This window comes from Onychostoma macrolepis, chromosome 18 (genome assembly GCF_012432095.1).
Source record: "Onychostoma macrolepis isolate SWU-2019 chromosome 18, ASM1243209v1, whole genome shotgun sequence".
Classification (NCBI taxonomy): Eukaryota; Metazoa; Chordata; class Actinopteri; order Cypriniformes; family Cyprinidae; genus Onychostoma; species Onychostoma macrolepis.
The window spans coordinates 8080972-8102962 of NC_081172.1; the positions used below are offsets into that span (position 1 = coordinate 8080972).

Genomic DNA, 21991 nt, shown 5'->3' on the forward strand with positions numbered 1-21991 from the left:
GATACTTTCTCATTAGTATTAATATATTATCTCATAATAATGACAAACGTTCTCATAGTAATGTCTTACTGTATCATAATAATGATAAACATTATCGTGAGTTAGTTAAGTATAAATTTATTCTAAATACAAAAGCTCAACAGTAAGGAACTTTTACATAATAATGACTATGTATCTCATAATGAAAAACTGAGAATGTTTCTCATTATGACTTTTTAACTACTGTAATTGAACATTAAACCATTAAATTGAATTTAATGTTTTACATTAAAGTGTTACCAAATCTTTAGATTTTTTTTTTTTTTACTGGAAAATGACATTAATAATGGTCTTTTGCGGTGTGAGTGATATTTTAGCATCTCTTGCGTATATCAGTCTGCATTGCACGTGAGAGACTCTTTCGCACAGTTTTTTGGTTTGCGAACAGACCGCCGGCGCAGATGCATAGATAAACCAAAACATACTAATGAGATCAGTGTTTTATAGGTCACTTATCTGCAAGCTTAATTAAACCCATCCTGCTCCTAGAGCCATGTGGACTGCCAATGTCAGCTTCATTAGCACAAGATGATATGAAGAGCCTATGCGCTCTGCTCTGAGTTTTACAGTACCAAGCTGACACCAGCACATGAAAGGAGAGTACAGTAAATGATAAGAGTGATCGGTCTCAGCTGCGTTTGCCTCCAGCTGAGTCCCAGCTGGGCTTAAATGTGCTTTACAGCCACTGGACACGGTAATGAACCTAAGCGTAGCCTTCTGCTGGAAAAAAAGGAGCTTCCAAAAGCTTGTATGAACTAGATTAATGGCTTCAGATATTTGCCTAAAAGCTTTCATGTTCAATTATTGGTGCCTAATAAAGGTGTTTAATTATCTGCTTGTTTCTGCAATTTCCTGTGAAGTTGATGGAAAAAAAAACCCGCGAAAGTGACAGGAAGTTGCATTAGAGAGGAAGGTGGTGTCTCATGCTGGCACATGCAAGGGCACTTATATACGCGTTCACAATCCTCCATTTCACAGCGTTTGACGGTACGACCTCGCCACATCTCAGCAGTGAAAGCTGCCATGCGTGACTACAAAAAGGAGCTACCCAGCAGCCTCATCAAATTTCTTTACTGAGCTGACCTTGACACACACATATGATGTGTGTCTGTACTCCTGTCGGTGATATGAAGGGAAGACGGGGTCTGCAGCCACAGATGTGCTGCTTTATCTGAGTGTGTATTTGTCCTTTGTTCTTTTGTCTCCTGCTATTCCCCTGAAATTTGACTGGTGCCCTGTTATTTATTCATTTCATCTTGTTTGTTTGCTCTCCCTCTCTCTCTCTGTATGTGTGTGTGTCAGTTATTATATAGGCCGGCGGCCAATAGTGATCATAGCAGACCCAGATATGCTCAGACAGGTGATGGTGAAGGAATTCAATAAGTTTCCCAACAGAATGGTAAGTGAGTGACATTACATTTACAGTCTAATATCAAATACACACACTCAGCAATTCATCTCAAGTTGTATTATCAAGCCTGAAGCATACATACACAGCAAAAATGACTTCTTAATGAGTTTTTAATTACTAGTTTTTGACAGTCTATAACTCCTTAAAATATGAGAGGCAAGATTGAATAAGATATTAAGACGTGTTTTCATACATTGTTTCTTGAATTTAAGTCAGTGTTGTTATTAACTAAAACTAAACCTTAAATCATGTTGTTAATTGAATTAAAGTAAAAATAAAATAAAGTATACATATTAGATGAAAATTAAATACTATTATAGATTAAATACTATAATAGTTTATAAAACAAATCTTATCTAAGTGTATTTTGTCTTATTGAACATTTTTATTACACACACACACACACACACACATAAATACATGCGTGTGTGTGTGTCTGTCTATATATTATACAAATGTTCAATAAGAAAAAAAATTATACATGCATAAATGCATAGATTGTTTTTTTTCTTCTATTTTTATTGCATTTTGTTTATTTATATAGAATTTTCATTTCTATCACTGATAGATATTCATAGTACCTAAAAAATAAACAAACAAACAAATACGTTTATTTAGTATAAAACAAACCGTGAAAGTAATAACTGTACTTTTAAGTTTGTGTTCTACAAGCTCATTCATGAATAGCTACTTAATTCTGGAGATAGCTTGGAAAATTAAAATAACTTTACAAAATCGCTCATTATCATTCACAAAAGACTTGTTTGCCACTATGTTTTACATCAACATAACTCCCAACTCATGTAGCAGTAAGAGTTTTGCGCTTGTAAATATGTCTTCGCTTTATCATTCATGTGCTCAGAACTCATTATTACGATATTTTCGTTTCCACTTGAAGGCCATCAATTCCTGAGTGATGTCATCACTTTACTCCGCAATTGTTTGTCAACATCATCATTTATGATCACAGACACACACATAGCATCTCCCATATATCATAAAATCAGCTAAATCAATGACAGGGTGGGTTTGATGTATTACTTACACTTTCTCATGCAGTCGATAGGATTTACTTTATGTACAGTGGGGCAAAAAAGTATTTAGTCAGCCACCAATTGTGCAAGTTCTCCCACTTAAAAAGATGAGAGAGGCCTGTAATTTTCATTATAGGTATACCTCAACTATGAGAGACAAAATGAGAAAAAAAAATCCAGAAAATCACATTGTAGGATTTTTAAAGAATTAATTGGTAAATTCCTCGGTAAAATAAGTATTTGGTCACCTACAAACAAGCAAGATTTCTGGCTCTCACAGACCTGTAACTTCTTCTTTAAGAGGATCCTCTGTCCTCCACTCGTTACCTGTATTAATGGCATCTGTTTGAACTCGTTATCAGTATAAAAGACACCTGTCCACAACCTCAAACAGTCCAACTCCAAACTCCACCATGGCCAAGACCAAAGAGCTGTCAAAGGACACCAGAAACAAAATTGTAGACCTGCACCAAGCTGGGAAGACTGAATCTGCAATAGGTAAGCAGCTTGGTGTGAAGAAATCAACTGTGGGAGCAATTATTAGAAAATGGAAGACATACAAGACCACTCATAATCTCCCTCGATCTGGGGCTCCACGCAAGATCTCACCCCGTGGGGTCAAAATGATCACAAGAACTGTGAGCAAAAATCCCAGAACCACACAGGGGACCTAGTGAATGACCTGCAGAGAGCTGGGACCAAAGTAACAAAGGCTACCATCAGTAACACACTGCGCCGCCAGGGACTCAAATCCTGCAGTGCCAGGCGTGTCCCCTGCTTAAGCCAGTACATGTCCGGCCCGTCTGAAGTTTGCTAGAGAGCATTTGGATGATCCAGAAGAGGATTGGGAGAATGTCATATGGTCAGATGAAACCAAAATAGAACTTTTTGGTAAAAACTCAACTTGTCGTGTTTGGAGGAGAAAGAATGCTGAGTTGCATCCAAAGAACACCATACCTACTGTGAAGCATGGGGGTGGAAACATCATGCTTTGGGGCTGTTTTTCTGCAAAGGGACCAGGACGACTGATCCGTGTAAACGAAAGAATGAATGGGGCCATGTATCGTGAGATTTTGAGTGAAAACCTTCCATCAGCAAGGGCATTGAAGATGAAACGTGGCTGGGTCTTTCAGCATGACAATGATCCCAAACACATCGTCCGGGCAATGAAGGAGTGGCTTCGTAAGAAGCATTTCAAGGTCCTGGAGTGTCCTAGCCAGTCTCCAGATCTCAACCCCATCGAAAATCTCTGGAGTCCGTGTTGCCCAGCGACAGCCCCAAAACATTACTGCTCTAGAGGAGCTCTGCATGGAGGAATGGGTCAAAATACCAGCAACAGTGTGTGAAAACCTTGTGAAGACTTACAGAAAACGTTTGACCTCTGTCATTGCCAACAAAGGGTATATAACAAAGTATTGAGATGAAATTTTGTTATTGACCAAATACTTATTTTCCACCATAATTTGCAAATAAATTCTTTACAAATGATTTTCTGGATTTTTTTTTTCTCATTTTGTCTCTCATAGTTGAGGTATACCTATGATGAAAATTACAGGCCTCTCTCATCTTTTTAAGTGGGAGAACTTGCACAATTGGTGGCTGACTAAATACTTTTTTGCCCCACTGTAGGTGTGTATTTGTGTGTATAAATCAATGCTGAGACTGCACGTCATGTGAGCTTTAAACTCAGTCAGTCCAAGGAGGTCAGAAACTAATGATCACATGACTTGTGTATCAAAGCAGAGTCAAAGGTCATGAGATGGCCTTGCTGCTGGAGCTGTGCCTGCTGCGTAAACGATTATGGCAGGGCCAGATCAATACTGAGGCCATGTGCACCACTGGGGCTTATCAGCTACCTCTTGACCTGTTTGTGTGCATGTTTCTGTTGGTGTGTATGTTTAAAATGTTCAACGTAAAGCACATCTACAACCAACAGTGGGAGAAAACTCATAAAAAGGAGATTGTCATGGAACCAAGAAAACAAACAAATAGTATGTGTTGGCAGCCGTTAGCACAAATATCTACACACAAGATCAAAGTCGGCCCAGCACAAAGCTCTGCCACCTGGCCTTGGTTGCTGCACTAACTTTCAGGCTAACAACTTAGCCAACTCAGTGTACAACAGTAGTTTTAATGAATCCGGGACTATTAGAATTGCCAAGACAGATGCATGTAGAGCTTTTTACAGACACTTTCTGAAAGTTCAGAGTCTGAGAAAGGTCTTTACACTTTGCTGTGGTTCATCTGTTAAGCCTAAACAGTTTCTTCCCTCTGGCAATCCATCTCATGAACATTTGAACTCTTAACAATAAACATGAAACACACAACACTATCATACTTTTTATTTTTTATTTAACACATATTTATTGCATTTCAAATTTGCACCCAACATACCTGTACATACTGCATTGTCTATTTTGTATATTGTGTTTGTGCTATTTTGCATATTGTCCATTTTGTATATTTGTACATTATTTTTTTATTATCGGTGTCCTGTCCTGTCGCTGTCATTTTGTTGCACTGTGGAGCTACTGTCACTAAAACAAATTCCTCATATGTGCAAACATACCTGGCAATAAAGCTAATTCTGATTCTGATTCTAAAACATTCTCTACGCAAATATGGAGATGCAGATGGGAATGTTTAGCAGAGGTATTGCAGACGTGTCCTGTTAGATATTTTTGAATTGCTATAGCAGAAACAACCTCTGTACTTAATTCATCTTCAAAAACTTAATTCATCTTTAAAAAAAAAAAAAAACTCTAAGTGTAGCTAGATTGCTTTTGGACTCATTTTGAAAAAGCAACATCTGAAATAAAACTTGAGCAAACTTGCTTTCTTCAAACTGTTGCTAGTAACTACTTCAAACTACTGTTTTTTTTTTTTTTTTTTGTAGAATTTGTAGTAATGGATGAAGCACTGTTAACACGGATGTCGCTTTTAAAACAAGAAGCTTTCTTTTGGTCAACGTGGCGAATCGGTGTGACCGAATTGAAATTTGGGAAAAGCGAAACATTCACGCTAAATTCACAATTGCATGGATTCCAATTGAATTTATTGGATTTTGTCTGCGAAACTTTACCAAACAATGGTAAATGTGACCTCACCTGAAGACTAAAGCCTGTTATAGCACCTCTTGTGGCAATGTTGTAAATGCAGTATACTTGCATTGCGTTACAAATTGCATTCTAACACGCTTTAAAAACTCGATGTGTGAAATCAAGGTTACATAAGTGTAAATGCTAACGACGTGGAAATGTTTGCACATATTGTGTAGTGGGCCAAACAATCACCACTGCTACTGCTACTGATTTCATAGTTATAGCCTACCACACAATACTGGATTCCTATTGAAATGATTGGATTTCACCCACAAAAATTCACAAAACAATAGTAAATGTCAAATGGTAAAACCTCACTTGAAGACTAATGCCTTGGCCTTCTATAGCAGCTCTCGTGGCAATGCTGAGAATGCAATATACTTGCGTTACGAACTGCATTACGAACATTACGAACATGTTTTGTAGGACATGTAAAATCAAGGTTGCATAAGTATACTGTAAGTGCTTACGTAGCCTAGAGGTGTTTGTACAGTTGCATAGAGGATGTTTTGGGCCTACAAATGCTACTAATGTCATGGTTATAGCCAACTACACAATACTGGGTAATGACAAACAGGTAGAATGATTTAGATTTAGTCCTAATCTTGTCCTTATATAAACATGTCCTTTTCGGAGTAAACCCCAGCTGTGTTCTCAATGCAGATTGTCAGGGGCACGACTAAACCCATGAGTGACAGTCTGATCATACTGAAGGGCGAACAGTGGAAACGAGTGCGCGGCATCCTCACACCAACCTTCAGTGCTGCCAAGATGAAAGAGGTAAGCTTGGCTTTCTTACCTAAATGTGTGCTACACAAACATTAAAGCTGTTCTAACAAGCGATTGTTCTTGTTATGTAATCACATTTTATGGCCTTGAGTTGATAAATCAAGTGCAGCTCAGGCTGGAACAAAATCTTGGACCTGTAGAGGACCTCATATTTCCATAACAGCCATTAAAAGAGTTTTAAAAAGTTGCATAAGATTTAAATCCTGGTCATAAGATGTGCAGGTAAGCATGAATTCCCAAAAATCAATGGAAATAACTTCACAAATGCATATTTATTGTTAGTTTGAAGTACACCGCATTGGGAGTGAGACAAGTTCAAGTACACTTATAAAAATAAAGATTCTTTATTGGCATCTATGGTTCCATGAAGACCTTTTAACATGTATGGAACTTTTCCACTGCATTAAAGGTTCTTTATAGTGGTCCTTTTAGAACTGTTCACTGAAAGATTCTTTGGAGAACCCATAAGGGTTCTTCGGTCGCATCGCTATGAAAAACCTTCTGAAAACTTTATTTATAAGAGGAGTGTACAGTAGATGCCATAGAAGAACCATTTTTGGTTCCCCAAAGAACCTTTCAATGAACAGTTAACAGTTTAACTATTATTTCACTATTATCTAAAGAACCTTTTTTTACTTTACACCTTTTTTTTGTAATGGAAAGATTCCATGGATGTTCTTATGGAACCATCAATGCCAATAAGAATATCAACATGTTCCTGAATCCTAATTGGATGATAGTTGAACGTTGTTCACCTCTTTGCCTATTTTTGAAATCTGATTGGTTAACAGGACGTAGATCCAGAAACATGTTGGAAAAGTAAAACAAAGAACATCTTGTTCCTAAAAAGACAGTGATCCCTGACAGTAAAATGTCCTTTCGAATCCTCATCTGAGAGTCTTAACAAGCCTGTGTGTCTTCTCTGTCTCTTATCCTGTTCTGTCTCACTGGAGATTTGTCGTTAATAGAGGCCATATCAGGCTGCTTTCACATTGTGTAATTTTGTTGGAGCCTATTTGCACAATGTGTTGTCATTACCTCTTTGAGCATTTAGGTGGAGCAGCTTGATGATACTAGACTATCAGTTTTCTCAAAGTGAGAGATAGGAAGCAAGAGCTAAGAGAGTTTGACATTGGGTTTTTTTGTATTCTTCTGTTGCGCGTCACATGTGAGAGAACAAAGGAGTGTTTCCTCTACAACAGCCCTGCACTTTACATGCACTCTTTTCTGATGAAATAAAGCAGAGAAAGACAGAAGAAAGTGAATAGGAAGGAAGAGGTGCGGTAGTCAAGAGGAACAGACAGACGAGTGAAAGATGAGGTCGCAAACCCCCAAAAAAAAAAAAAGTTTAGCACATCATTCTTAGAGAGGAGAAAAACACAGTGGATTTAATTCACATGACATCATTGAGATGAAGAAAAACACATGAAGCTGTCTGCTGAAAATATATAATTGGCCGTGCTGGAACGCTGTGATTGGCTAAGAGATATGATAACAGTGATGGGGAGGTCTTGGATGACAGCAGTTAATTGCCGTTTGTCCTCTTGCTAACATGTTTTGAAGCGCCAGTCATCACAACTTACATCATAGAACACGATCGATTCTCCAACGTTCTCTGCGTCTCATGTGACTGCTTATTCATTTACCAGCAGAATGATTGAATAGGATTAATAAGTCACAGATTAAATAAGTCCTGGTTTAAATTATGTTGTCAATGTTGATTTCTCCACTAAAAACATCTTGTAGTCTGGGGTGTGAGCTGTGTCTTAGAAGCTGACCCTGTGAGTTTGTGTCCTCTTTTAGCCTTGCCAAGAATCGCAGATGATTTCATCTCCTAATAAAGAAAGAATCGACTTTTGGGATATGTGTGTAGTTGTGGCCAAAAATACTGTCTTTTTTTCTGCAGTGTAATGCAACACTGTTTCTTTTGGTATTCACACAGTTTTTCTTTTAAAATTACAAATACATAGACATTAAAAAACATTTTAAGTTGTAATAATATTTTACAATATCACTAATTTTCCATTTGAATTTATTTTAAATGTAAATTATTCTTGTGACGGTAAAGCTGGTCCTTCAGAAATCACTTCATGCATCCTTGCTGAATTAAAGTATAGGTGACCTTATTACACGTTACATGTGCTTACTATTATAATAACAATAAATTATGCATAATTACATGCAAATAACCCTAAGCCAAACCCTAATCCTAACCATATAGTAAGTACATTAATATTACTCAGTACTTCATTATATCCATATATATATATATAAGTTTATAACCATAGTTTTATTTATAATAACTTTGTTTAAAATATATTTGTATTACTATATTTGTATATTATTTTTAAATTATATAATTTTCCCACATTGAATTGGATGTTTATATAGTAAATTAATTTAGTGAATTAATTTAAGATTCAGTCCAGGCCTGACTAAACTGTTTGTTCTGCATGTCAAAAATTTTGACAAACTTATTTAACTCTTTTACACATTTTAGAATATTCTAATAGTAAAGTTCTCAAAACTGTAGCACAAATGGAAGTATGGGAAAAATGTAGGGATCAAAATCTGCATGAGGCATCATAATTATTAAGATTAATTTGTTCAGTTTTGTTCAGTTCAAGATTTTGACTGGCTATGTACAGGTATGTGTTTTTTAAACAGTCTTGCATTAGTTGCATTGCACATATTGCATTATTTGCAGCAAAGGCGCTGATATTTTTGGCCCAAACTGTATGTATATGTCTAGCTATGAACCAGTATCCATTAATGATGTCATTTCCATTCTCTGGCTGAAATGGTAAACATGTCCATCAGGAATGTCAGAGGTGTGTGCTGCTGTGAGAGGAGAAACAGTGATTGTTCTCTCACACACACAGACACCATAACAGTGGAGTGCCATTCACCCAAGCTAAAGTGTGTCGGCACGGTGTGACATCATTCAGGAGAAATCCGCGCACATCACTCTCAATCCATCATCTCTGAACACAGTGTGGGAGAGAAATATACTGCACAGTGGCAAAGACACAAACTTCTAATGAGCTCATAAATGTCTTTACAGTCTGCTTTAATCCAAGTCTCGGAGCTGTGTCTTAAAGCACATCCATTAACTTAATTACAGTAAACAAAGCCATCGTGTTTGCATTTTAAAACCCGCAGTATCGAGACGTTCCACTAAATAGTAAATAGTAGCTGCATTTGGCAGAGGATATTATGCGAAATAAAATCGGGATCAACATTCATCTTGAGCCTGAATGTTTAATGTATAACTGAGCTCCAAGTTGTGCAAAAATTGTAGGCATGCACTTGCGGCCTGTATTGATTTTCATTAGCTGTGGTGTAAAGGTAGAAAGAGACAGTAGACATCGCTCCTGTCGTTCTCCATCAGCCCTTCCAGTCGTCTTCATCTGCCTGCCTGCACGGAGTCAATATGCATCAACAAACACACACACATGCACGCACACACACCCACCCATTCATCTTATTTACCACCAAGTATGGCCTCACGGAGATGTAATTTGTTCCAGTAAAACTGAGATAACTTGACCACTGGTGAATACAAAATGTGTTCAATAACAAATCTTTTGCTTAGACTATATAGACACAATTTAGTTACATTTGTAGGACTTCAAGGAATTAATGCTTTGTAGTCTAAAATACATGCAAAATGCTGGAAATCCCATGTTTGTGAAGAAATCAAGACTGGAAATCATTTTAAATGTGTTTCAAGACTTGTACCGAGCTGCCTACATAGACAGTGTTTTTTTAAGGGATCATGTGTCTAGAAATGACGACTGTTCCAAAAAGTTGGAAATCATTAGCATTGCATGTAATTACCCCTTATGAAAATTAACCATGGTTTTATTATAATAAAAGTCTAGTAACCATGTTTTTTTGGCATATTGATTACCATTTATATAACCACAGTTTTACTACAAATACCATGGTTAAACTATGATTAGTGTAGCAAAACCATGGTTAATTTGTGGTTACCATAGTTTAACTACAGTAATCATGGCTTTTTGGTTTTAATTAACCATGGTTAATTTTTGTAAGGGACATTAGTTCAGAAATTTGGGGGTTGGTCTTGGAAGAAGTCTCTTATGATCACCAAATCTACATTTATTTGATCAAAATATAGTAAAAACCTGTGAATTTCAGCGACGCTGAATTTTCAGTAGCCATTAGCTACTCCAGGCTTCAGTGTCACATGATCCTTCAGAAATCATTCTAATATGCTGATTTGCTGCTCAAGAAATAATAATTATTATTAGCATTGTGTTGAAATCAGTTCTCTTTAAAAAAAAAAAATAATTATTATTTTACCAAATATTTGTGTATTGTTTTGCTTAGTGTTAGGTTAGCCACATGCTAACATCAAACTATTAGAATCGACTGTTTTGATTGCTGGTAATGCTGGTTTAATATAACCAACAAAACTACCTTGTTCAACCAACAAAACTACTTTGTTCAACTAACTTTACTAACTTGAATTAGATTAGCTTTAATAACTACATTCAATTCACCTGTGCAACCTGCCCTAACTCACCAGGCTTGACTAGCATTAAAATTCATGCTGGTGTAAAGTAGTCTATTAGCAGAGCAACTATAAGACAGAATTGATAAGAAAACAAGATGAGAATCAGATTTAACAGAATAATTGAATGCTGATTTGATATCACTGGCTTGATCTGGACAGAACAGCCTGTACACAGCATCTTTTCTTTTTCACAGTCCTCTTCCTTCCTATATCTCTCTCTACATCCCTCTTTCCTCTTATACTGACTAGTCCTGTATCTCTTTCTCTCGCTCTCTCCTCCTGAGCAGACAGGATCAATAGGTCTGGTAAGAGCTGCTGGCTTATCACGGCTGCAGTCATGGGTGTCAGGGAGGAAAGCCATAGCCTTGAACACCAAGCATGGACAAGCTCATCTCACTGAGATACAGAGGTGTGAAGAAGTGCAGTTCCAAGAATCGTGCGTCTAGAGCTTAATCTGTCTCGAGCCCTTTGTGTCATTTCTGGTTTTCTGCTCGTGAGTGAATAGACCAAACTAAACAGGCCAAGCTGTGTAGTCGGTTCCTTTCAGCCTCTTACAAAGAAATACAATTTGAATAGAAATGAAAATGTTTTAGGAGGTGTTATTATAAAAATGTCCTCAAGATTTTAAATGTTATTGAAGATGTTGTACTGCAGTGTATATGTGTTATATGCACATACACAAAGTTTACCATAGTGTTCTTTGGAACACCATGTAAATACCATAGAATATTAATATGATATTTGTTCAGCATTATAGTATATCAAACAAGGTCATGGAAAGGAATTAAGTCAGCATTTACTTAAAATATATGTCGTATACCAGATTTATCCAGTAATTTAGTCCGCTTAAACCCCATCTCTCCAAAATCAACTGCATACTTGCATTCATCAAAATCCAGTCAACAACCAATGGATAGAACCAAGTCCCAGCCCTACAATTGTTTTTTTTTTAAATCCATTACACTTGAATGTATGCACAATATGGAAGATCTGTTCATGAACTGGAATATTTGATTTTTTTTTTTTTTTTAATGTGCTCAACTATAAAATATTTAATTCATGTTTTAATATCAATATTTAAGAGATAAGTAAAGAATAAAAGTTGTTTACAAACTTCTGTGAGTGAATCATTATTTTGAATCAGTTGATTGAACCAATTCATAAATAATAACTGTAGAACTAGAAACGTCATAAAAATCATGAATGAAAAAGTGTGGGAATCCTAATATGAATACCATGGTACTTTTCACAAAAGATCACTGTACTGTCAGTTTTTTGTAAGGTTACACTTGCAGTATTTACTCTATGGAAACTAAATAGTTCATGGTGTTAAACCGTTTTGTGGTTTGTTCTTAATAAATATATCAATTAATTAATCACTCATTTCTTGAGATCATAAAATTGAGCCTTTTTCCCATTGATCATGCTCTCTGGGATCAAAAACCATTAATGGACTCGCCTCTTGTGCTTTTCAGAACGGATGTGGGGAAAAGGAATTATACTGTACCATCAACAGAGCCTACATCTTTATATCCGACCAAACCAAGCCATTTTCATTATTTGTTTTAAAGTTTTTAGGAGGACGCATTAGACTGCATTTATTCCTTGTTATTGGCTCGGCAGCAATTTGTTGTAATCTAACTCCTTTGCATTGGTTTGTGGTGTTTACTGATTCTGATATCTGTGTGGGCACAATACTCGCTTTGCAGATGGTTCCCCTCATCAACACGGCCACAGAGACATTACTGAGAAACCTGAAGAGCCACGCTGAATCTGGTAACAGCTTCAACATCCACAAGTACGAGTTTCTTTCAGCATATGTGTGCACATCTGTTTCTCTGATTATTTCAGAGCCCTTAATAATATAAAACATGTTTGTTTTGCAGGTGTTTCGGCTGCTTCACGATGGACGTAATTTCCAGTGTGGCGTTTGGTACGCAGGTGGACTCTCAAAACAATCCAGATGACCCTTTTGTGCACCACGCCTCCAAGTTCTTCGCTTTCACCTTCTTCAGACCCCTCATGATATTCTTCAGTAGGTTCAACCAACACTCATCCAGAACTCAATGCAGGCAGCATTCATTTCGGTCTCATTATTGTACAAAGGATATCACAGCTTGGAAAGTGCTTCCGACGGATGATATTATGAAACTAATTTTCATTATGCTGATATTACGATTAGCATATTTATTATAGGAGTAAGAGGAAAAAGTGCAATTTTTTGACTGTGTCGTTTTCCTGGTTTTGCTGTAGTGGCGTTTCCATTTCTGCTTCAGCCTCTTGCTGGTCTCCTTCCCAATAAATCAAGAGATGAGATGAACAGCTTTTTTATCAAATGTATTCAGAAGATGATAAAACAGAGAGATGATCTTCCCCCAGAACAGGTATGGCCATGAACGAACAAATTAATTAATCATTCCTCAGTATCAACCACCCATGTTCATGATCTGCTTTTCTTCAGCGGAGGCGAGACTTCCTGCAGCTGATGCTGGATGCCAGGACCAGCAGCAAGTATTTGTCTTTGGAGCACTTTGATGTGGTCAATGATGCTGATGAACAGGCTTGCACCGAACAGGGGTTGGACAACGAGTCCACCAAGCGCGCTCAGCAGAAGAGAATGATGACGGAGGATGAGATTATCGGTCAGTCCTTCATCTTCCTGTTGGCCGGCTATGAGACGAGTAGCAACACGCTAGCCTTCACATGCTACCTGTTAGCGCTCCATCCAGAGTGCCAGAAAAAACTCCAAGAGGAAGTGGATGAATTCCTCAGCAGACACGTGAGTCAGGATTTAAATGTTTGGAAAACAACATTTATTTCATTGTTATTTTGAGAATGCTTCTTTATTTCATGCTGTGCACAAATAATTTGTGGAATAACTGACATTCTCTTCAATTTTTTCTCAAAAGTCCTTTGTCATGAGTTTTGCTGTGGGTGCCCAAAATTTTGTTATGATTCAGAAAATGCTTTTTTTATATATTTTGTCTTTGTTCTCTCTCTTTAGTGGGTTGGATTGTTGTTTCTTATTAGTTTTGAAGGTCTGCATAAACCAGTGCATTTCTCAGAAACCATTTACTGTCAGGACCGTTGATTAAATTTACAGGACTGGAAAAGAAACAAGTTTTTTTATGGGTGGGCTTTATCCAAGCAGGCATAATGGGTAGGCTATATCATAAAGCAGTGGTTTTCAAACTGGGGTCCATGAGAAGATGCTGGGCGTCCATGACAAAGTTCAGAGGAAAATGGTGTAAAACTGCACAAAAAATTAAACAAGTTAAAACTGATCAAATTTGACAGTTAATTCATTGCATTGATTTGCATAGTGGTAATGTTGTTGTTTTCAGGTTTAAACATCTAATAAAACTTTTAATGATAGGTAGAAAAAGAGAATATTGTGAAACTTGCCTATTTTCGGTCACACTTTATTTTAAAGTGCCCCTATTATGGATAAAATTGTATTGTGTGGTAATTGTAATTAATTGTATGGTGTAACACAGGTCTAAGTGAAAGAAAGCATCCTGCAAAGTTTTAAATCTGAAAGTGCACCGTGTATAAAGTTATTGTCTCTGTCAACTCTGAATCACTTAAACAAGTCATTTTTAAAACGAATCCCAAGCCGTTTCATGTTGACGTCAACACGAAACATTAGCATATTGCCCGCCCACTTATTGTGGACACATTTCGCGTTGGTCTGAATCAAAATGCAAATTCATTCTTTGCCACTAGGTTCCGCTTTTGGAGCGGTTTTTGACAGTGATTTTATTCCATATAAAAATAGCTGTTTCTCCGGTAACGGCTGTACACAAAGCAGTGCTTTATCAGGCATCACAGGCATGATGAAATGGAAATGAAATGACCACTCGGACCAATCACTGCAGATTAGCGTCATGCAAAGGAGGGGTTTGGAAAAATGAATCGTTGATCGAATCGTTTGGGAGTTGTTGAGCAACTAAGGTAAAAATAAATGCATATTATAAAGACAATGAAAGTGTTTTTTGAACTTGCGTGCATGTCAACCTGTTGTTGGGGACTCCCAAAACCAAAATATGAACCTTTCATTACCCATAATAGGGGCACTTTAAGGTCCAGTTCTCGCTATTAATTCGTAACTCGCTTTATTAATAGCAGTGTTGGGGAGTAACTAGTTACATGTAACGGAATTACATAATTTAATTACAAAATAAAATTAATTGTAATTAGTTACAGTTACTAAGAAAAAATGTGTAATTAAATTACAGTTACTTATGAAAATGTTAAGGATTACAAAGGGGGTTACATCAGATTTTTTTCACACACACTCCCACATACAGATTTAATTGATTTCTTTCATAAATTGCAGTGACTGCTCTAAAATATGAAACACCATTGTTTCAGAAGTTTATAACATGCTTATCTGATAACTCTTATATTTCCTATATGGGTTTATGTATATGCTTTATTATTTATTTATTTTTTTTAAGATTAACTTTTTTTTTTCTAAGGCATTGTTAGATTCCAGTGTTTCCTGTCATAGCTATGCAAAGATTTGATTTCAAAAACAGTGTCATAGCTATTAAACTATTTCTTGTTATAATTTTAAATGTGCACAAGTGCACACACACACACACACACACACACTGTGAGCACACACCCGGAGCAGTGGGCAGCCATATTGCTGCGGCGCCCGGGGAGCAGTTGGGGGTTTCGTGCCTTGCTCAAGGGTCTCACCTCAGTCATGGTATTGAAGGTGGAAGAGAGCGCTGGTTATTCACTCCAAAATCAAAATGGCTTGATAATTGAGACTGTTTAGGTTTTGGGGGGATAAAAAAAAAGCAGTGAATTTTTATCATTGTAGGGTGGCTGTATCCACACACTGCCAAGACACATTTATATTAGGGATGCTCCGATCAATCGGCCGGAGATCGGTATTGGGCGATAATCACTTTGATCGGTACTCATACATTTGGCCGATCTCACACACTGATCGCAATTTGATGACGTCAATGCATGAGGACGTACATGACACGTGGGGACATAAATGATTTGGCGCCGCAGTCGTGTCATTGCCGGTGTGAAAATGTTTTGAGAAACTATGAAAAATTCCTTATTTGTCGTGTATGTTTTGCATGATGATTGAATGGATATTTCAGTTTTTAACAGCAGATTCAGTGACGTTAGAGCTGATCTGCACATACTGCATGCGTTCCATGGGACCTGGAGCTGATCGCGGCTGCAGTCAGTGCTTGTGTTTATACCAGCCACGGCGCATATATTTTATATATATTATTCCCGATCAGGCGAAAACACACAAATTAAATCGTCTGCCTGATGTATTTTTAAAAAAATTCCTTAATATTTGCATCATTTATGATTTATTTTATCCACCCGCGATCCTCCAGCGCCCGTGGATAAACCGTGATCAAACTACTCCGTTTTGTCCTTTCAGTAGTTTAAATGTTTCTAGTTCTTTTTCCTCTTCAGTCTTATTGGACAGTATTAAACCTTATGAGTTACATAAGACTTCTCCATGTTGGAGTTTAAATGTTTCTATTTATTTTGTCCTCTCTCTAACATGCATAACATGGATAATCAAAACATTCTCATCTTGAGCAGAAAAGAAAGATAACAGTTTCAAAATTGTAATTTCAACCTAGCCATCTAACAACAATTATTTATATATATATATATATATATATATATATATATATATATATGTTCTTAGCCTACAGATTAATAACGCTAAATGTACATCAGAAATGTCTTGTCACATCTGGTTTGAATACTAAGAGTCATAGGTTATAGATAGATAAATATAGATAGAAAGAAAAATAACAATATTTGCAGCATTGTTGTTTTCTGCTGTGTTTTAGTGAAAGTAATCTATAATTTTTTGCTGCTCACTGTGTTTTTGTTGTTGTTAGAATAACCGTGTCATCGCAGCTCTTAAACGTGTTGCCGGCGCGTCCGGAGAGAGAGAGAAAGGGCATGGTTGAATAAAGCGCGTTTGGCTTTAGATTAAAATACTAGAGGATATAGCATATGTTATGCATAAACACCATTTTAAATGAATATTAAACTGTTCACTGTATAATGAATAATTTTTGTGATTATTTATATAACATTATTACATATGTTATATAAAGCTTGACGCATCAGAATCGGCATCAGCATCGGTATCGGCCGATCACCATGACAAGAAATCGGTATCGGCTGCAAAAATCCTGATCGGAGCATCCCTAATTTATATGCAAATGAAGATATTTGGCATCCAGTGTCTCCTTTAAAATGAAAATATTATAATCTTAATTCAAGTGATGAAGGATTTCGAACTGTACTACTGTAAAGTTAACCCTGCCTGGTTTACATGTTTGAAAATGATTAACTGTTGAAAACATAAGAAATTTAGAAAAGTAATCAAAAAGTAATCAGTTACATTAATAAAGTAATTGAAAAGTTACACTACTTATTACATTTTAAGTAGGGTAACTTGTAATCTGTAATTTATTACATTTCCAAAGTAACCTTCCCAACACTGATTAATAGATGGTAAGGTAGTTGTTTAAGGGATAGTTCACCCAAAAATGAAAATGTGATGTTTATCTGCTTACCCCCAGGGCATCCAAGATGTAGGTGACTTTGTTTCTTCAGTAGAACACAAACGAAGATTTTTAACTCAAACCGTTGCAGTCTGTCAGTCCTATAGTGCAAGTCAATGGGCACACAATCTTTGAGAGTAAAAAAAACATGCACAGACAAATCCAAATTAAACCCTGCGGCTCGTGGCGATACATTGATGTCCTAAGACACGAAACGATCAGTTTGTGCGAGAAACTGAACAGTATTTTTATCATTTTTTACCTCTAATACACCACTATGTCCAACTGCCCTGAGCATGTGCACAGCATCCGGTGCGTGGACTGCAACGGTTTGAGTTAAAAATCTTCGTTTGTGTTCTACTGAAGAAACAAAGTCACCTACATCTTGGATGCCCTTGGGGTAAGCAGATAAACATCAAATTTTCATTTTTGGGTGAACTATCCCAAAAGTTACAGATTACAAGTTACCCTACTTAAAATGTACTTAACATTTTCATTTTTGGGTGAACTATCCCTTTAAGTTTAGGTATTATGTAGGATTAAGGATGTAGATTATGGTCAAGCAGAATATGTGCTTTATAAATACTAATGAACAGCCAACATGCTATGAATATGCATGCTACTAAGCAACTACTGTAGTTAATAGTGAGAATTGGTCCCTATACTAAAGTGTTACCGTATTCTCAATATATTTTCCATTTACTTACCAAAGATGTAAATCTAAAGAATTCCTGAGAAAATTCAATTCAAGTTTATTTGTGTAGCACTTTTCACGATACAAATCATTGCAAAGCAGCTTTACAAAAAATTTACATTGTAACTAACATTACAACTTTTCTCAACAAGCTAAAAAGCATGTTAATAGTGCTAGGGATTTCAACAAACCCCAACCCTAAATATGTATAGTGGTACTTGGTTTAGAAAAGCCCACTAAATAAATAGACATCCAGATGGGTTACATTTAAACAATTCAGAAAAGCTGCAGCACTTTATAAGCGCTCAGTTTGCAGTATATCTGCTTAGATAATTTACTCTCCTCTATAAATATAGCGGCGGTTTGCAGTGATGGTGGTTCTGCTGATTGGATGTCTTATGTTTGTGCATAATGTGCATACTCATGAGAGAGACAGAGAGGAATTCTTGATTGATTCTCTGAAACCTCGTAATCTGTGCCGCAAAGCGCTGGAGAGGCTGGATGGTGATGAGGAGGAGGGTCAGATGTGGGAAGAAGAGCCTCTAAATCAGCGTACGTTATTGGGGGGATGATTCGACTCTCTCACATTGCTTTTTCATGTTTGTTCCCCCTTATCTCAAGGGATCACACTTCCCTACAGTCTGAGATTCTGCCGTCTCAAACAAAACACTTTGCAAGATTCTACATAATATGGTTTTAATGAAATCCGTGAAAATAAAGAGTGTATTAAATGTGTGTGCAAGAAATAATCTACTAGACAGGAGAATAAAGGAGTGGAGAGAATATACTCAATATTTAGAGGAGTTTGCTAAGACTTATTATTGCTTATAGTTAGGGTTTTAAGGGACAAACCGCTAACCTTAAGTTGTGAACTTCAGTGCATAGCTTGTCCCACATTTGAGTTACAAACATGAACAATACGTCAAATCATTTGACTTGGTTTAAAAAGGTGTGCTATTATTTTTCTAACTGATCTTATGGTTTTTTTGCCTGATGAATGATAAAATGTGAAATGAGGGTCCCATGTGAAAGAGGATCATTTGACAACGTTGTTGTCTGTACGTGAAACTTTTAAAAACAATTAAAAGAAAAAAAATTCAGTTTTTAGTAGTGCTGTCAAATGATTAATCGCATCCAAAATAAACGTTTTTGTTTACATAATATATGTATGTGTACTGTGTATATTTATTAGGTATATATAAATACACACACATACAGTATATATTTTGGAAATATTTACATGCATATACATTTATATATTTATATTCTTATATTTTATATTATGTATAAATATATTTAATATATAAACAGAATTTTTCTTAAATATATACATGCATGTGTTTGTTACACAGCAGCACACACACATATTATGGGGGTATTTTGGATGCAATTAATCACGATTAATCGTTTGACGGCACTAGTTTTTAGTACATGTTGTGTAGTGTACCCTTAGGGGACTACTACTTTAATAAAATTGCATTTAATTTTAGTTGATATAAATATTTGTGTCAGTTTTTGGCTGATAACATTGTGTGCCAACAACCAGCACTTCAACATTCTACAGAAAACATAGAAAGCTGTTTTCATTTTGGCATTTGCCATATCCATCAGCCACAGTGTTTCTTATTTCATGATGTATTTTCAGAGCTCTCATGTCTTTGCTTTCTCTCTGATGGCGTACATTTAAACAGCGTCTTCATGAACCTGCATTTCTTGAATCCTGATACCTGCAGCTGGGGCCTGGCAGCCGCCCACCGGAGAAAGGGATCAAACGCGGCATTAGTTCAGCTCTGCGTCCTTCTGTCTACTCTTTCATCTCATTCGCTCATTCTTCATCATTCTCCCCCCTCTGCTCCTCTTTCAATTTAAGCACTCTCTTTCCACTTCCAATTTCTCCTCTCTGGAAGTCGGGGTCTTTTTCAGAGTGAATGAATGGTCTGCGGAGCTTTTAGGGGGATCGTTTATCTTAAGTTCTGTAGATTGTGTAGAGACATGCGTGCCAGCTTATTATGTAAAAGTCAAATGTATCTTAGGAAAATAGAAAAAATATGAGCGTGTTATTCTTTATTTTACCACAGACCTGTTAGGGATTTCTCGCGATAATGCATCATTTACTTGATGGCTTTCTTATGCAACGCATCTGGCAAAGAACACATCACGCTAACTCGTCGTACTTTACATTTTGAGGTTAGCTGACAGGATTCTCGGGATGGAAAATAAACCGGAGAGCTGTTTATAAACCCACTTGCCGTGAAGTTTTCAAATAAAAAAGCTTATGACAGAAGTTATAAAAGCAGTGAGCATTACAAGCAGCACAATAAAACTCAAGCTCAGCCTTGGCCTTGTCTCATGATGCCTCGCGTCTTAAGTCGACTGTATAGCCGGCAATAACTTAATACTCTCTTTATATCGAGCAGCTGGGGATCCATCCACAAAGACATCTGGCCCAGTGTATACTGAAGGTCAGTCTCATCTAGCCCACTGCTATAATGTCTATCAGCGCTCTCGTGTTCAGCCTAGAGAGAAAGTGTCTTCGGCTCCTCCTTCAGAGTGATTTTATTCTCTAAACGCCCCTCACCACTCTCAGTTTCGCTCTATAAAGCTTCTCAAATGTCACTCTCCTCACACACCCTGCGTGAGGGCGCTCAAAGTGTTTTGTGCTAAAATGCACTAGAGTGTAACCACTTCAGTGCAACGTCGAAGGTGTTTACCTGAGAGCCGCAAACTGTTTCTGGTGAGAAATCATATTTAACAAATCTAAAAGTAATTTAAAGCTCATTTAAGATGCAAAACAGGGATAGTTCCGCGAAATATGGTCCTTAAATCACATTCTAAATCTGTGTGGCATTTATTCCTGCAGAAATGAACAATTTTCTCTCCTTTATACGATCTTAAAAAGAATTGGCATCAAGAACCTTTAACACCCATAGAACTTTCCATTGCACAAAAGGTTATTTCAAGTGGAAAAAAAAGATTCTTCAGATTAGTAAAATGTTCTTCACACTAAGAAAAAAAACAAAAAGTTATTTTAAGAACCGTTTAATGAAAGGTTCTTTGGGAAACCCATATGTCGTTCTTCTATGGCATTGCTGTGAAAACCCCCTTTTGGAAGCTTTATTTTTAAGAGTGTAGCTATCAAATATCATTTGATCAAATATGATGCTTCAAGACCAGTCACACCAGATTTTTATATCTCATAAACAATTATCATGTGACTGTACTGAAGTGCAAATGAGATTTGAGAGTTAGGATGAATGAATCTATCGTCAGATCTATTGTATGGATTGTGAATACCTAGAATATAGTGTACAAGTTGAACTGACTCATTTAACTCGATTTATTTTGTTGATTTTTTTTTTTAATCATTACAGCACCTGATCACTGTAAAGCTTAGACCAGCTTAGACATTTAATAAAATTTCTTTTTTTTTTGTTCTACTTGAAGTCATACAGGTTTGTAGCGACATGAGAGTGAGTGAATAACAACAGAAACTTTAACTATCCCTTTAACAATCCATTTAGGTGACTGTGATAAATTACCAGTTCTCGCTTACGCGCTCGTGACCTTAACAAGCTATATGTCAAGGGTGAATTCTGGAATTACTGTCATCGATTTTCCAGTTTGATTTTACCACTGGGACAGTTTAAGTGGCAAACATGTAAATGCTTCGCTCTACTGACTTGGCGAACGTGTCACCGGCTGCACACATTCTGCCGTTCTAGCCTTTCATTTTCCCTTCCCGGGCTGTGTGGTGCCTCCCCGGGTGCCCGTCATTAATTTGCCTTTTTTATCTGCATAAATAACA

General features: G+C 36.8%; 1 protein-coding gene across 1 annotated transcript in view; it reads left to right on the forward strand.

The window, feature by feature from the left end:
- The window catches only part of tbxas1 (thromboxane A synthase 1 (platelet)), a 76763-nt gene that overhangs the window by 38050 nt on the left and 16722 nt on the right, over nucleotides 1-21991 (forward strand). The window contains exons 5-10 of the mRNA XM_058751126.1: nucleotides 1342-1438; nucleotides 6249-6365; nucleotides 12627-12715; nucleotides 12804-12952; nucleotides 13171-13301; nucleotides 13379-13696. Coding sequence (XP_058607109.1) covers nucleotides 1342-1438; nucleotides 6249-6365; nucleotides 12627-12715; nucleotides 12804-12952; nucleotides 13171-13301; nucleotides 13379-13696 — 901 coding nt within the window. The remainder of the gene's footprint in view (nucleotides 1-1341; nucleotides 1439-6248; nucleotides 6366-12626; nucleotides 12716-12803; nucleotides 12953-13170; nucleotides 13302-13378; nucleotides 13697-21991) is intronic.